Raw genomic sequence first — 16,221 nt, forward strand, 5'->3', positions numbered from 1 at the left:
AATCCCCAGGGATGGGGTTGGAATCCCGGGAATGGGGCGGGGATCCCGGGAAATGGGGACGGGATCCATGGGACCGGCAGCTGGCCCGGGACAGGCCCGGTGCGGAACCGGGAGAACGGGGCGGGAATGGGGCGGGGATCCCGGGAATGGGGTGGGAAATGGGGCGGGATTCATGGGAATAGGGAGGGAATCCCCAGGGATGGGGTTGGAATCCCGGGAATGGGGCGGGAACGGGGGCGGGATCGATTGGAACGGGGCGGGAATCCCCAGGGATGGGGTCGGAATCCCGGGAATGGGGCGGGAACGGGGCGGGAATCCCGGGAATGGGGCGGGAATCCCGGCGGGAATGGGGGCGGGATCCATGGGCGTGTCGGGATGGAATTCCCGCGGTTTGGGATGGAACTTTTGGGGTTTGGCGCCAAATTCCCGGGAATTCACCCAAAGTCCTTTGGAAAAGAAAACCGGGGGTCAATCAAAAGGTTATTAAGGGTTAATTAAGGGTCAATTAAAGGGGCCAATTAAGGGTCAATGAAGGGCAATCAAGGGTCAGTTAAAGGGGCCAATTAAAGGGGAAATTCAAGGGCCAATTAAGGGTCAATTAAAGGGGGAAATCAAGGGCCAATTAAAGATCAATTAAGGACCAATTAAAGGGGAAAATCAAGGGCCAATTAAAGATCAATTAAGGACCAATTAAAGGGGAAATTCAAGGGCCAATTAAAGGTCAATTAAGGGCCAATTAAAGGGGTTAATTAGGAGTCCATTAAGGGTCCCTGCAGGGTCCTGGTGCAGCCTCTGGATCTTTGGGATCCCTGGGATGAATCCCGTGGGGAAAGGGACATTTTGGGCAGGAAATTACTGCGATTAACATGCAAATGAGCTCTAATTAATGACCCTTCTCCTTTCCCTTGCAGACGAATACGTCTCCTCCTCCTCTTCCTCCTCGTCCTCCTCCTCCTCGTCCTCATCTTCCTCCCGCTCCCACCCCCTCGCCCCCTCCTCCTCCTCCTCCTCCTCCCTGCCCCTCCCCCAACCCTCCCCCGCCCCTCCCCCGCCCGCCCCTCCCCCTCCCGCCCCCCCCAAGCTGCTGATCAAGCACGGGGGGGGCTCCCCCAGCGTCACGTGGTTGGGGGAACCCCGGGATTCCCCCGCCCAGAGAGGGGGGGGAGGGGGAGGGGGAGGGGGTGATCCCCAGCCGAGAGGGGGCGGGGCCGGGGGCGGGGCCGGGGGCGGGGCCGGCGAGGAGGAGGCGCTGCCCTCGCGGAGCCGCCCCCCGATGATGAAGACGTACGAGGCGCGGAGCCGCATCGGCCTCAAGCTGAAGATCAAACAGGAGGCGGGGCTGAGCAAGGTGATCCACAACACGGCCCTGGATCCGCCCGGCATCCCGCACGCCGGGGGCACCCACAGTGGGGGCACCCATGCCGGGGCCACCCATGCCGGGGTCACCCATGCTGGGGTCACCCATGCTGGGGTCACCCATGCTGGGGCCACCCATGCCGGGGCCACCCACAGTGGGGCCACCCACACCGGAGCCACCCACCCTGGGGTGCCCCACACCGGGATCACCCACACTGGGGTCACCCATGCTGGGGTCACCCACCCCGGGGTGCCCCAGCAGCAGCCACAGCCGGTGGTGGGGATGGGACAGCAACAACTGAACGGATCCCTGGAGAAAAAATCCCCGGTGCCACCGACGGGAAATAGCGGGGGCGGGGCCGGGGGCGGGGCCGTGCCGTGCCGGCTGCCGCTGAGGAAAAGCTACCGGGAGATCAACCGGGAGATGATCAACCGCGAGCTCATCAACCGGGAGCGGGAGCACCACCGGGACATCAACCGGGAGCACCACCGGGAGCGGGAGCACCACCGGGAGGTCCGAGACAGCCGGGATCTGCTGCGGGAGCTGCCCCCCGAGCCCCGGGAGCCCCCGCGCTCCGAGCGCCGCCCGGTGATCACGGCCCTGCGCCGGGAGCCCGCGGCCGCCGCCCGCCTGGGCCGCGCCGGGAAGGGGCCCCCGGAGGAGCCGTCGGACGGGGAGGAGGAGGAGGAGGAGGACGAGGAGGAGGAGGAGGAGGATGAGGATGAGGAGGAGGAGGAGGAGGAGGAGGAGGAGGAGGACGAAGGCTGCGGGACGTGGGGCGGGAAGCGGCGGCGGGCGGAGGCCGAGGTGGACAAGGCCTCGTTCAGCAGCGACAGCCCCCAGGACGATTCTCTGAGCGAGCACCTGCAGAGCGCCATCGACAGCATCCTCAACCTGCAGCAGCCCCGCGGGGCACCGGCAACGGCACCGGGAACAGCACCGGGAACGGCCCCGGGAACGGCACCGGGAGGCACCGGGACCCCCCTGCCGGGACCCCTCCTGCCCCCCCCCAGCCACAACGGCGGCCTCGGAGCCGCCCGGACGTGCACCAGATGACGGCGGGGGCGGGGAAAGGACACCGGGATAACGGGAGCTGACCGGGACCTCGCCGGGACCTCACCGGGATAACGGGAGCCGACCGGGGCCTCACCGGGACCTCACCGGGATAACGGGAGCTGACCGGGAGCTGACCGGGGCCTCGCCGGGATAATGGGGACACCGGGATCCAGAACGGACCCGGATCTCACCGGGATTGCACCGGGATCGCACCGGGATCTCACCGGGATGCTGGGATCAGGTCGCCGGGATCAGGAGCTGACCGAGAGACCGGGAACGGGATCAGACCAGGAATGGGACACCGGGAATGGGACACCGGGAATGGGACACCGGGATCCAGAATGGAACGGGGCACCGGGATCTGACCGGGACACCGGGAACGGGACTGGGACACCGGGAACAGGAGATCCAGATCAGACCGGGATCCAACCGGGATCCAACCGGGAACGGAACGGGATCGAGACACCGGGATCAGACCCGGATCCAACCGGGACAGCGGGGATGGAGCGGGATTGGGATACTGGGAATGGAACGGGATTGGCAATGGAATGGGAATGGGATTGGGAATGGGATTGGGAATGGAACGGGATCAAACTGGGATTGGGATCAAACTGGGATTGGGATACTGGGAATGGAATGGGATCGGCAATGGAACCGGGATTGGCAATGGGATCAGGATCAGAATTGGGTTCAGGAAAGGGAACAGGAATGGACCAGGGTCGGGATCGGGATTGGGATTGGGAATGGGAATGGGAATGGACCAGGGTCGGGATCAGAATCAGATTGGGAATGGGAATGGATCGGGATCGGGATTGGGAATGGGAATGGACCAGGATCGGGATCGGGATCAGGATCGGGAATGGGAACAGGAACAGACGGGGATCCCAGGAATGGAACGGGAATGGGAATGGGATCAGAGCAGGAATGGGAACAGAATTGGGAATGGACCAGGAAGGGGATCGGGATCAGACCGGGATCAGGAATGGGATTGGGAATGGGATCAGGAAATGGGATCAGGATCAGACCGGGAATGGGATCGGGAATGGAGCAGGAATAGGATCGGGATCGGGATCGGGATTGGGATCAGGAATGGACAAGGAATAGGATCAGGATCAGACCAGGAATAGGAACAGGAACAGACCAGGACCAGGATTGGGGTCGGGATCAGAGCGGGATTGGGACTGGGATCATCAGGAATGGGATCAGGACTGGGATCATCAGGAATGGGATCAGGATTGGGATCGGGAATGGGATCAGGACTGGGATCATCAGGAATGGGATCAGGATTGGGGAGAGCAGCGGGGATTTGGGGATTTGGGGATTTGGGATCGGCCCCGGGATGGGAAACCCCAAATCCATCGGGGATGGGATGGGAATGGGAAAAACCCCAGAGGCCCAAAATCTCCTTTTCTGCCCCAAAATCCCTTTTTGGCCCCAAAATCCCATTTTTCACCCCAGAAATCTCCGTTCTCATTTAAAAAATCCCATTTTAGCCCCAAAAATCTCATTTTAAACCCCAAAATGCCTTTTTTTTTTTTTGGCCCCTCCCCCTGAAAAATTCCCATTTTTAACCCTTTTCCTCCCATTTTTTCCCCAAAATTTGGGGGGTTTTCTTAACCCTTTCCATCACTAAATTTGGTTTTGGTTTTTTTTGACCATTCCCACCCCAAAATTTGATGTTTTAACCCTTTCCCTCCCATTTTTATCCCCAAATTTGGGGGCATTTTTAACCCTTTATTTCTCCCATTTTTATGCCGAAATTAGGGGGGTTTTTAACCCTTTCCATCCCGAATTTTGGGGGTTTTTTGGTTTGGTTTTTTTTTTTTTTTGTGTTATTTTTAACCCTTTCCCTGCCGCTGTTCCCGGCCTCCCTGGGGGGGATTTTTTGGGGTCGGTTCCCGGATTTTTGGGCCGGAGGGAAATTCCCGGAATTTTCCCGGCTGGAATTTTGTACTGTATTTATTGTCCATAGCGCGTTTTTTAAGGAATTCCGGACATTTACTATTTCTGTGTAAATTAAAATCGCTTTTAATTAACCAACGGCTCGTTCGTGCGCCCGGCAACGAGGGGGTTAATGGACAAAACTGCGGGAAAGGGAAAATTCCCAAAAAATGGGAATTTGGGGAGGGGCTGGGGGGGATTTGGGGATTTTGGGGTTTTTGGGGTTTTTGGGGTCTGGGGATTTTTGGGGGGTTTTGGGGTTTTTTGGGTTTTTGATTTTTGAGGGTTTGGGGATTTTCGGGGTTTGGAGTTTGAGATATTGGGGGTTTTTGATATTTGGGATTTTTGGCGTTTTTAGCATTTTTGAGGTTTGGGATTTTTGGGGTTGAGATTTTGGGGTTTTTTGGAATTTGGGGGTTTGGGATTTTTGGCATTTTCGACATTTTTGGGATTTGGGCTTGAGATTTTTGGGGGTTGGGATTTTGGGGATTTTTGGAATTTTGGGGGGTCTTTGGTGTCTTGGGGGCATTTTGGGGTTTTTTTTTGATTTTTGGGGTTTGGGATTTTTGTGATTTCTGAGGTTTTTGGGATTTTTGGAGTTTTTGGGATTTTGGAGATTTTTGGGGTTTGGGATTTTTGTGATTTCTGAGATTTTTGGGATTCTGGTTTTTTTTTGGAATTTTGGGGGGTTTTGGGGTTTGGGATTTTGGGGATTTTTGGGGTTTGATATTTTTTGGTTTTTTGGGGTTTTGTCAGATTTTTGTGCTTTTGGGGGTTTGAGATTTTGGGTTTTTTTGGGATTTTGGGGGTTTTTTTGGGATTTCGGGGGGTTTTTGGTGTTTTGGATTTTGGGGGTTTTTGGGGTTTGATATTTTTTGGTTTTTTGGGGTTTTTGTCAGATTTTTGTGTTTTCGGGGGTTTGAGATTTTGGGGTTTTTTGGGGTTTTTTGGGATTTTTGGATTTGGGCCCCCCTGGAACCCCCGGGTCCCTCCTCGCTCGTCCCTCGCTCCCCCCCAGGGCCCCCCCCAGCTCTCATTAATTAATTCATTAATTTGGCCCCGCCCCCTTCATTAACTCCCGTTGCTCTTTTATGGCGCAGCGCTGCCGGCGGGCTCGGCTTATGGAGATTTATGGTAATTTATGCAAATGAGCGGAGTTTTTTCAGCCCCTCCCGGAGGTTTTTGAGGCTCAGAGCGGCGCCCGCGGCTTTGGGGCGAAATCGCCGGAAAAAAGGAGCGGGAAAAGCGCCGGGAAAAGGTCGGGAAAATGAAAATCAGGGGAAAAAGAAAACGGGGAAAAAATCTGGGGGAAAAAAACGGGAAAAAAAAAAATCCGGGGAAAAAAAAAAAAAAAGGAAAAAATACAGGCAAAAAAAAAGTCCGGGAAAAAAAAAAAAAAAACTTCGGGAAAAAAGCGAAATTCAGGAATAAAAAATCCGGGGGAAAAAAAAAAAAACAAACTTTTGGGAAAAAAACTCCGGGAAAAAAATCGGGGAAAAAATCCGGGAAAAAAAAACTTTGGGAAAAAAAAACTCCGGGAGCGGCGCCGGCCCCGCCCCGGCCGCACCCAGGGGGGAAAAATGGGAATTTTGGGGTGGAAAATGAAGAATTTTGGGGTGGAAAAACGGGGATTTTTCGGGTGGAAAACCGAGGGACTTGGGGCGGGAAAAATGAGGAATTTTGGGGCGGAAAAATGCGAAATTTTGGGGCAGAAAATGGGGATTTTTGGGGCGGGAAAATGGGAAATTTGGGGTGGAAAAACGGGGATTTTCCCCCGGGCAGGGAGGGCGAAGGGATTTTTGTGGGATTGGGAGCGAGGGAATTCCGGGAACTTTGGGGTTTCCGCCTCTTTGAGGGGGGAGTTTGGGATTTCTTCTTTTTCCTGGGGGAAAAATCCCCAAAATCCCCAAAATTCCCTTTTCCCGCTCCGTTTCCGGCAGGGAATCCCAAAAACTTCACGGTTTGGACTCGGATTTTACAGAAAAAAAAAAAAAAAATCCCTAAAATTTCCTTTTCCGGCCGGGATTTGTGGGGAACAAAACCCTGGAATTTTGTTTTTTCCTCGTTGTTTTTACAGGAAATTCCCCCCAAAATCCTCGTTTTCCCCCTTATTTTTTTAGGGAAATCCCTAAAACTTCGTTTCTCCGCTTGTTTTGACAGGAAAAAAAATCTCCCAGCGCCCTCATTTTCCCTCAGTTTGCGACAGCTCCACCCTGAACTTTCACTTCTGGCTCGGATTTATGGAAAAAATTCCTCCAGCTCCGTTTTTTCCCTCCTTTTAAGGAAAAGCTCCTAAAAACTTCGTTTTTCTCCTCATTACTGCAAGAAAAACCCCTCAAATCCTCGTTTTTCCCCTCATTTTTCCAGCCCAGCTCCCGAAATCTCCTTCCCCCCCCTTGAATCTCTTTTCCCACCTGGATTTTTGGGGCTAAATCCCCAAGATTTGGGGTTTTTTGCTTTGGTTTCCACCCAAAAGCCCCAAAATTCTCCTTTTTCTGCCCCGTCTGGGGGGTCCAGGTGGGAATCCCTCCCCTCCCCCCCCATGGCTCCCCCCTCCAGCTGAGCCCCTCCCCCTTCCCCACTTTTCCCTTTTTTTCCCCATTTTTCCCAGGTTTTTCCTGTTTTTTCCCATTTTCCTGTTTTTTTCCCATTTTTTCCTGTTTTTTCCCCATTTTTTCCTATTTTTTCCCATTTCCCCCTAAAATCCCCTAAAAAGTAAAATTAAAAAAAAAACCTAAATCCCCCTAAATTCCCCCTAAAATCCCCTTAAGTCCCCTGAAACCCCCTAAAACCCCCCTACAATCCCCCAAATCTCCCTAAAATCCCCGAAATCTGCCCAAAATCCCCCAAATTCCCCCTAAAATCCCCCTAAAACCGCTTGGGATCCATCTGGATCTCCTCTCTACCTGAAGATCTCCAGTTCCAGAAGGGGGTTCCATCCTCCCATTCCCACCCTAAAGCCCCTCTAAAATCCCCTAAAATTCCCCCTAAAACTCCATCAAAACCCCTGAAATCCCCCTAAAGTCCCCTTTAACTCTCCTAAAATCCCCCCAAAAACCCTAAAACCTCCCTAAACCCCCCCTAAAATCCCCCAAAACCCTTAAAGATCCCCCTAAAATCCCCCTAAATCCCCCTGAAAGCCCCCCTAAAATCCCCCTAAAATACCCCAAAACCCCTCAAAGATCCCCCTGAACCCCCCTTAAACCCCCCTAAATCCCCCAAACCCCCCTAAAATCCCCCAAAACCCCTCAAAGTTCCCTCTAAAATCCCTCTAAAGCCCCTTTAATCCCCCTAAAAGCCCCCCTAAAATCCCCCAAACCCCCCCTAAAATCCCCCAAAACGCCATAAAAATCCCCTAAAATCCCTCTAAACCCCCCTAAACCCCCCTAAAATACCCCAAAACCCCTAAATCTCCCTAAACCCCTCCCTAAGATCCCCCTGAAGTCCCCTTAAAGCCCCCTAAATCCCCCTTAAAGCCCCCCTAAAATCCCCCTAAACCCCCTAACCCCCCCCAAAATCTCCTAAAACCCCTTAAAGATCCCCCTAAACCCCCCTAAAATCCCCTAACCCCCTAAAAATCCCCCCACACCCCTCAAAGATCCCCCTAAAATCCCCCAAACCCCCCCTAAAATCCCCCAAAACCCCTCAAAGTTCCCTCTAAAGCCCCCTTAATCCCCCTAAAATCCCCCTAAAATCCCCTAAACCCCCTCAAAGACCCCCCTAAATCTCCTAAACCCCCCCTAAACCCCCTCAAAGACCCCCTTGAACCCCCCTGCACCCCCTCAGACCCCTCTGCACCCCCATTTCCCCCATTCCCCCCCATTTCCCCCATTCCCCCCATCTCCCCCCATTTCCCCCATTCCCCCCATCTCCCCCATTTATCCCCCCCATTTATCTCCCCCCATCTCCCCCCATTTATCTCCCCCCATCTCCCCCCATTTATCCCCCCCATTTATCCCCCCATCTCCCCCATTTATCCCCCCCATTTATCTCCCCCATTTATCCCCCCCATTTATCTCCCCCCATTTCCCCCCATTTATCTCCCCCCATCTCCCCCCATTCCCCCCCATCTCCCCTATTTATCTCCCCCATTTATCCCCCCCATGTTCCGCCGCCTGCGCCGTCCCCGCGGGGCGGTCCCGGTGCCGGAGCCGGCGCTGCCGGCGGCGCTGGGGTCCCTGTACCGCTCCAAGCTGCTGCCCCTGGAGCGGCTCTGCGGGCGCGCGGGGCTGCGCTGGCCCCCGCTGGGCCCCGGCGACTTCGAGGCCAAGCCCATGGTGCTGGTGCTGGGCCAGTGCTCGAGCGGGAAGAGCTCCCTGATCCGGTACCTGCTGGAGGAGCCGGTGCCGGGCGCGCGCCTGGGCCCCGAGCCCAGCACCGACGGCTTCGTGGCCGTGATGCACGGCCCGGGCCCGGGGCTGATCCCCGGCAACGCCCTCGTGCTGGATCCCAGCAAACCCTTCCGGCAGCTGGAGGCCTTCGGCAGCGGCTTCCTCAACCGGTGAGAGGGGATGGGATCTGCTGGAGGGGTGGGATCTGGGGTGGGATCCACCGGGAATGGGTTCCTCAACCGGTGAGAGGGGTGGGATCTGCTGGGGTCTGGGATGGGATCTGGGGTGGGATCCACCGGGAATGGGTTCCTCAACCGGTGAGAGGGGTGGGATCTGCTGGGGTCTGGGATGGGATCTGGGGTGGGATCCACCGGGAATGGGTTCCTCAACCGGTGAGAGGGGTGGGATCAGCTGGCGGGGTGGGATCTGGGGTGGGATCTGCTGGGGTCTGGGCTGGGATCTGGGGTGGGATCCACCGGGAACGGCTTCCTCAACCGGTGAGCGGGGCTGGGATCCAGCTTGAGGGGTGGGATCTGGGCTGGGATCTGGGGTGGGATCTGGGATGAGATCCACCAGGAATGGGTTCCTCAACCGGTGAGAGGGGATGGGATCCACCTGGAGGGGTGGGATCTGGGATGAGATCCACCAGGATTGGGTTCCTCAACCGGTGAGAGGGGATGGGATCCACCTGGAGGGGTGGGATCTGGGCTGGGATCCACCAGGATTGGGTTCCTCAACTGGTGAGTGTGGTAGGATCCACCAGGATCCATCAGGAATGGGTTCCTCAACCCCAGTGAGTGGGGTGGGATCAGCTGAGATCCATCTTGAGGTGTGGGCTGGGATCTGGGCTGGGATCCACCAGGATCCACCCTTGGATCAGGGCTGGGATCCACCGGGTTTGGGTTCCTCAATGGTTGAGTTGGGGCTGGGATCAGGTGCAAGATGGGGCAGGAGCTGAGCTTGGATCCACTCTGGGATCCACTCTGGGATCCACCCTGGGATCCACCCCAGGATCCACCCCAAGATCCATCCTGGTATCCCCCTTTTCCCTCTTTTTTTTCTCCTTTTTTTGGTTTTTTTTTTTTTTTTTTTTGGGTTAATTTTGAGGTGGTTTTGTTTTGGTTGGGTTTTTTGGGGGGGGGAGGTTTTTTTGGGGTTTATTTTGGGGTGTTTTTTTGGTTCTGTTTTGGTTTTTTGGGGGCAGTTTTTTGGGGGGGTTTATTTTGGGTTTCTTTTGGCTTCATTTGGGATTTTTTAACCCTTTCCCGCCCCTGCCCAGGTTCGTTTGTGCCACGCTGAACAATCGGGTGCTGGAGAGCCTCACCCTGATCGACACCCCCGGGATCCTGGCGGGGCCCAGGCAGAGCCTCTGCAGGGGTGAGGGGTCCCTAAAATTGGGGAGGGGTCCCCGAAACTGGGGAGGGGTCCCCAAAATTGGGGGGAGCTGAAAAAATCCCGGAAAAAACAAAAAAAAACCCCAAAAAAACCCACCCAAAAAATCCAGAATTGGGGCTGGAAATTTGTCTGTGAATAAAAGGGGAGGGGACCCCGAATTTGGGGAGGTGACCCCAAATTGGGGAGGGGTCCCTGGAACTGGGGAGGGGTCCCCAAAATTGGGGGGAGCCAAAAAAATCTGGGAAAAAAAACAAAAAAAACCCTCAAAAAATCTCATGGGAGGGGACCCAGAACTGGGGAGGGGAATCGAGGAAATTTTGGACATTTTGGGGAATTTGGGGGAATTTTGGGAATTTTAAGGGAAAGTTTTGGGGTGCTCGGGACAGATTTTGAGGAGATTTTGTGAAATTTGGATATTTTGGGGTGCTCGGGATGGATTTGGAGGAGTTTTGGGGATTTTGGGGGCGATTTGGGGAATTTGGGATGTTTTCAGGGGATTTTTGGGGTGCTCGGGATGGATTTGGAGGCGTTTTTGGGGGAATTTTAAGGATTTTCGGGATATTTTGGGGTGTTCGGGCCGCATTTTGAGGCGGGGTTTTTTTTTTGGGTTTTTTTTTGAATTTTTGGGAATTGTGCCCGGGCGGGGGCGGGGCCGCCCCGAATTCCCGGGAATTTCGCCAAAATTTCCGGGCGGGGCCCAACCCCCCCCGGCCCCTCCCCCCCCGCTTCCTCCCCCACCCCAAAATGCGGGGACGGCGCCAAGGGGGGGGAGGGGAAAAAGGGGGGGAGGGGAAAAAGGGGGGGGGAGGGGAAAAAGGGGGGGAAAATGGGGGAAAAGGGGGAAAAAAGGGAAAAAAAGGGAAAAATGGGGAAAAAAGAGGGGAAAAAGGGAAAAGGGAAAAATGGGGAAAAAAGAGGGGAAAAAGGGATTTGGGAATGGGCGGGAATGGGGAGAAAAAGGGAAAAAAAGGGGAAAAAAGGGGGAAAAATGGGGAAAAAAGGGGAAAAAGGGATTTGGGAATGGACGGGAATGGGGAGGAAAAGGGAAAAAAGGGAGGAAAAGGGGAAAAGGGATTTGGGAATGGGGGTTTGGAAAATGGGGGGAAAAAGGGTGGAAAAAGAGAAAGAAAGGGAAAAGGGATCTGGGAATGGGGAGTGTATGGGAAAAAAAAGGGAAAAAAGGGAAAGAAAGGGGAAAAAAGGGAGGTTTGGGAATGGAGGGGAAATGGTGCGGAAAGGGGGGAAATGGGGAAAAAAGGAGAAAAGGGAAAAAAAGGGAAAATAGGGATTTGGGAATGGGGGTGGTTTGGGGCAGGATTTGGGATTTCCATTGGGATTTGGAGATCCAAGCCCACATTTTCCCCCAGGTGGTGCTGCGCTGGTTCTAGGGCTGGATTTAGGATTGATTTAGGATGGATTTAGGATGGATTTAGGGTTTTCCATCAGGATTTAGGATCAAATCCCATACATTTTCCAGGCTATGACTTCCCGGCGGTGCTGCGCTGGTTCTAGGGCTGGATTTAGGATGGATTTAGGATGGATTTAGGATGGATTTAGGGTTGATTTAGGATGGATTTAGGATGGATTTAGGATGGATTTAGGGTTTTCCATCAGGATTTAGGATCAAATCCTGCCCCTTTCCCAGGCTATGACTTCCCGGCGGTGCTGCGCTGGTTCTAGGGCTGATTTAGGGTTGATTTAGGATGGATTTAGGATGGATTTAGGGTTTTCTATCGGAATTTCAGGATCAAATCCCATCTATTTTTTAGGCTATGACTTCACGGTGGTGCTGCGCTGGTTCTAGGATTGATTTAGGATGGATTTAGGATGGATTTAGGGTTGATTTAGGATTTCCATCAGGATTTAGGATCAAATCCCACCCCTTTTCCAGGCTATGACTTCCCGGCGGTGCTGCGCTGGTTCTAGGGCTGGATTTAGGATGGATTTAGGATGGATTTAGGGTTTTCTATTGGGATTTCAGGATCAAATCCCATACATTTCCCAGGCTATGACTTCCCGGCGGTGCTGCGCTGGTTCTTGGGCTGGTTTTAGGGTTTTCTATCGGAATTTCAGGATCAAATGCCATACATTTTTTAGGCTATGACTTCCCGGCAGTGCTGCGCTGGTTCTTGGGTTGGATTTAGGGTTTTCCATCAGGATTTAGGATCAAATCCCACCCCTGTTCCAGGCTATGACTTCCCGGCGGTGCTGCGCTGGTTCTAGGATTGATTTAGGGTTGATTTAGGATGGATTTAGGATCACATGCCATACATTTTTTAGGCTATGACTTCCCGGCGGTGCTGCGCTGGTTCTTGGGTTGGATTTAGGGTTTTCCATCAGGATTTAGGATCAAATCCCACCCCTGTTCCAGGCTATGACTTCCCGGCGGTGCTGCGCTGGTTTGCCGAGCGCTCGGACCTGGTGATCCTGCTCTTCGACGCGCACAAGCTGGAGGTGTCGGAGGAGCTGGCGGCGGCGCTGGCGGCGCTGCGGGGCCACGAGGAGAAGCTGCGCGTGGTGCTCAACAAGGCCGACGCCGTGGGCGCCCAGCAGCTGCTCCGTGTCTACGGGGCCCTGCTCTGGGGCCTGGGCCGCGCCCTGGACGCCCCCGAGGTGCCCCGGGTGTTCGTGGGCTCCTTCTGGGACCGGCCCCTGCTGCAGGACGGCCACCGGCGCCTCCTGGAGACCGAGGAGCGGGCGCTGTTCCGCGAGATCCGCGAGCTGCCGCGCAACGCCGCGCGCCGCAAGCTCAACGACCTGGTCAAACGGGCCAGGATGGTGCAGGTGAGGGGTCTGGGGGGTTTGAGGGGTTTGAGGGGGTCTGGGGGGGTTTGGGGAGGATTTGGGGCAGTTTTGGGGTGGTTTGAGGGGCATTTGGGGGATCTGCTGCCGCGCAACGCCGCACGCCGCAAGGTCAACGACCTGGTCAAGAGGGCCAGGATGGTGCAGGTGAGGGGCCTGAGGGGTTTGAGGGGGGCTTGGGGGAGTTTTGGGGGAGTTTGGGGTGTTTTGGGGGTTTGAGGGGGGTTTGAGGGAGATCCAAGGGGATCTGGGGGGGGGGGGTTTGGAACCACCCTGGAGCTCCCTGTGGCTTTGGGGGACCTGGGGATTCTTTGTGGGATCCCCAGTCGATCCCAGTGATCCCAGTGTTCCCTTTGGCCCCAGGTGCAGGCGCTGCTGCTGTGGCGGCTGCGGGAGGAGCTGCCAGGGGGGATCTCTGTGGGATCTCTGGGTTGATCCCAGTCGATCCCAGTCGATCCCTGTGCCCAGGTTCAGGCACTGCTGCTGCGGCGGCTCTGGGAGGAGCTGCAGGGAGGGATCTCTGTGGGATCTCTGTGGGATCTCTGGGTTGATCCCAGTTGATCCCAGTTGATCCCAATGATCCCTGTGCCCAGGTGCAGGCGCTGCTGCTGCGGCGGCTGCGGGAGGAGCTGCCGGGGGGGATCTCTGTGGGATCTCTGTGGGATCTCTGTGGGATCCCTGGTTTATCCCAATGATCCCTGTGCCCAGGTGCAGGCGCTGCTGCTGCGGCGGCTGCGGGAGGAGCTGCCGGCGCTGCCGGGCGGCCGCAGGAGGCGCCTGGAGCAGCGGCTGCCGGCGCTGCTGGGCCGGATCCAGAGCGAGCAGCGGATCCCGCCCGGGGATCTGCCCGACTGCGCCCACATCCAGGTGAGCCCGAGGGGATCCCGGGGGATCTGAATGGGGTTTTCACTGATTTTTTGGGTTCTGTTGGAATCTGATGGGTTTTTTTAACTGATTGAATGGCTTTTGTTGCAATCTGATGGGATCTACTGGGTTTTTTGGTGTTTTGATGGCTTTTGTTGGGATCTAATCGGATTTTTTCACTCATTTGATGGGTTCTGTTGGGATCTGATGGGACCTGCTGGGGTTTTTTGGTGATTTAATGGCGTTTTTTGGTACCTACTGGGTTGGGGTTTTTTTGGTTTTTTTTTTTGCTGATTTTTTTTTCCGGTTGTGTCCCCCCAGGAGCAGCTGAAAAATTGGCCAAAAAAAACCCCAGTAGATACCAAAAACCCAATTTTTTTCACTGATTTGATGGGTTCTATTGGGATCTGATGGGATCTGCTGGGGTTTTTTACTGATTTAATGGCGTTTTTTGGTACCTACTGGGTTGGGTAGTTTTTTTTGGTTTTTTTTTGCTGATTTTTTGTTCCGTTTGCGTCCCCCCAGGAGCAGCTGCTGGCCCAGGACCTGTCCCGCCTGCCCCGGCCGAAGCAGCGGCTCCTGACCAAGCTGGAGGAGCTGCTGGGCCGGGACCTGCCCGCCCTGGCCCCGCTGCTGGCCCAGGAGGCCCCGGACGAGCCCGGCGTGCGCGGGGGAGCCTTGGACGGAGCCCTGGGCCCCTTCGGCGCCGCCGGCTCCGAGGACGACGACAACGACGAGGACGAGGACGACGACGACGAGGAGTGGGTGGTGATGAAGGACAAGGCGAAGTACGACGAGATCTTCTACGGGCTGGCGCCCAGCGGGGGCAAGCTGAGCGGGAGGAGGGCCAAGGGCTGGATGGTGGCCAGCAACCTGCCCAGCTCGGTGCTGGGCCGCATCTGGCAGCTCAGCGACGTGGACAGGGACGGCATGCTGGACCACGAGGAGTTCGCGCTGGCCGGGCACCTGATCGGGGCCAAGCTGGAGGGACGGGGGCTGCCGGCCGACCTGCCGCCACGCCTGGTGCCACCCTCCAAGAGGAGGCACAAGGGCTCTGCTGAGTGACCCCAAAATGCCATTATTAACCCCAAAAATCCACCCAGAAATAGCCCAAAATCAGGGATTCCCAGACGCCGCCACGCCTGGTGCCGCCCTCCAAGAGGAGGCACAAGGGCTCTGCTGAGTGACCCCAAAATCCCGTTATTAACCCCAAAATTCCACCCAGAAATAGCCCAAAGTCAGGGATTCACAGACGCCGCCACGCCTGGTGCCGCCCTCCAAGAGGAGGCACAAGGGCTCTGCTGAGGGACCCCAAAATCCCGTTATTAACCCCAAAAATCCACCCAGAAATAGCCCAAAATCAGGGATTCCCAGACGCCGCCACGCCTGGTGCCGCCCTCCAAGAGGAGGCACAAGGGCTCTGCTGAGGGACCCCAAAATCCCCAAAAATCCACCCAAAATCTGCCCAGAAATAGCCCAGAAATCCCCCAAAGTCAGGGATTCACAGACACCGCCACGCCTGGTGCCGCCCTCCAAGAGGAGGCACAAGGGCTCTGCTGAGTGACCCAAAAATCCCCAAAATTCCACCCAAAAATATCCCAGAAATAGCCAAAAAATCCACTCGGGAAACAGCCAGAAATAGCCCAAAACTCCACCCAGAAATCCCCTAAAATCAGGGATTCCCAGACGCCGCCACGCCTGGTGCCACCCTTCAAGAGGAGGCACAAGGGCTCTGCTGAGTGACCCCAAAATGCCATTATTAACCCCAAAAATCCACCCAGAAATAGCCCAAAATCAGGGATTCCCAGACGCCACCACGCCTGGTGCCGCCCTCCAAGAGGAGGCACAAGGGCTCTGCTGAGTGACCCCAAAATCCCGTTATTAACCCCAAAATTCCACCCAAAAATATCCCAGAAATAGCCAAAAAATCTGCTCAGGGACCAGCCAGAAATACACCAAAAATAACCCCTAAAAATCCACCCTAAAATCCCCCAAAAATCAGGAATCGCCAATAAAGGCAGAGCAAGGCTGAAGGTGATGTCCAGAATTTTGGGGTGCAGGGGAGAAAGGGCAAATTTAGGGGATTAGGGACCAATTTTGGGGAATTTGGTGTTTACTTTTGGGAGGATTTGGGGAACATTTTTAGGGGAATTTGGGGCTCAGTTTTGGGGGTTTTCAGGTTCATTTTTGGGGATTTTCAGGCTAATTTTTTAGGGGATTTGGGGCTTACTTTTGGGAATTTTCGGGCTTATTTTTGGGGATATTTGGGACACATTTTGGGGAGATTTGGGGCCCGTTTGGGGGGATTTGGGGTCACTGGGCCGTCCCAGCTGCTGATGGACCCCGACCTCAACAAGATGGCGTCAGGCACAGTCCAAGCCCTTCTCAAAATGGCGGACCAGCTCTTCCGGTCCTCCCCAAGATGGCGACGTCTCCCCTTCCTGCTATTCCTGAAACGTCAACGACACCGTTTCC

The 16,221-nt window shown here is 55.3% G+C and overlaps 2 protein-coding genes across 5 annotated transcripts in view; both read left to right on the forward strand.

Moving 5' to 3' along the window:
• BICRA (BRD4 interacting chromatin remodeling complex associated protein) overlaps positions 1-4,449 on the forward strand; it is a 31,973-nt gene extending 27,524 nt beyond the window's left edge. For 2 of the 4 annotated variants that reach the window (XM_071418833.1, XM_071418837.1), the window contains one exon: positions 912-4,449. In XM_071418833.1, the coding sequence (XP_071274934.1) occupies positions 912-2,413 (1,502 nt within the window). In that variant the 3' untranslated portion in view covers positions 2,414-4,449. The remainder of the gene's footprint in view (positions 1-911) is intronic. The other 2 variants (XM_071418835.1, XM_071418836.1) reach the window with 2 other exon arrangements.
• Positions 4,450-8,432: 3,983 nt separating this feature from the next.
• LOC139585819 (EH domain-containing protein 2-like) lies at positions 8,433-15,779 on the forward strand. Its single transcript, XM_071418790.1, has 5 exons — positions 8,433-8,855; positions 9,965-10,062; positions 12,452-12,864; positions 13,591-13,749; positions 14,272-15,779. Exons 1-5 carry the CDS (start codon positions 8,458-8,460, stop codon positions 14,809-14,811), a joined length of 1,608 nt encoding a protein of 535 aa, XP_071274891.1. The 5' UTR covers positions 8,433-8,457; the 3' UTR covers positions 14,812-15,779.
• Positions 15,780-16,221: the final 442 nt, after the last annotated feature.

This window comes from Agelaius tricolor, unplaced genomic scaffold, assembly GCF_023055355.1.
Source record: "Agelaius tricolor isolate 1412-34295 unplaced genomic scaffold, bAgeTri1.0.p SCAF_90, whole genome shotgun sequence".
Taxonomy (NCBI): Eukaryota; Metazoa; Chordata; class Aves; order Passeriformes; family Icteridae; genus Agelaius; species Agelaius tricolor.

Excerpts from the sequence above, each read along its gene's own strand:
- LOC139585819 (XM_071418790.1), top strand. The coding sequence starts at position 8,458 with ATGTTCCGCCGCCTGCGCCGTCCCCGCGGGGCGGTCCCGGTGCCGGAG. Across the intron at positions 8,856-9,964 it reads GGCAGCGGCTTCCTCAACCG|GTTCGTTTGTGCCACGCTGA; the intron begins GTGAGAGGGGAT and ends GCCCCTGCCCAG. Across the intron at positions 12,865-13,590 it reads AACGGGCCAGGATGGTGCAG|GTGCAGGCGCTGCTGCTGCG; the intron begins GTGAGGGGTCTG and ends CCCTGTGCCCAG.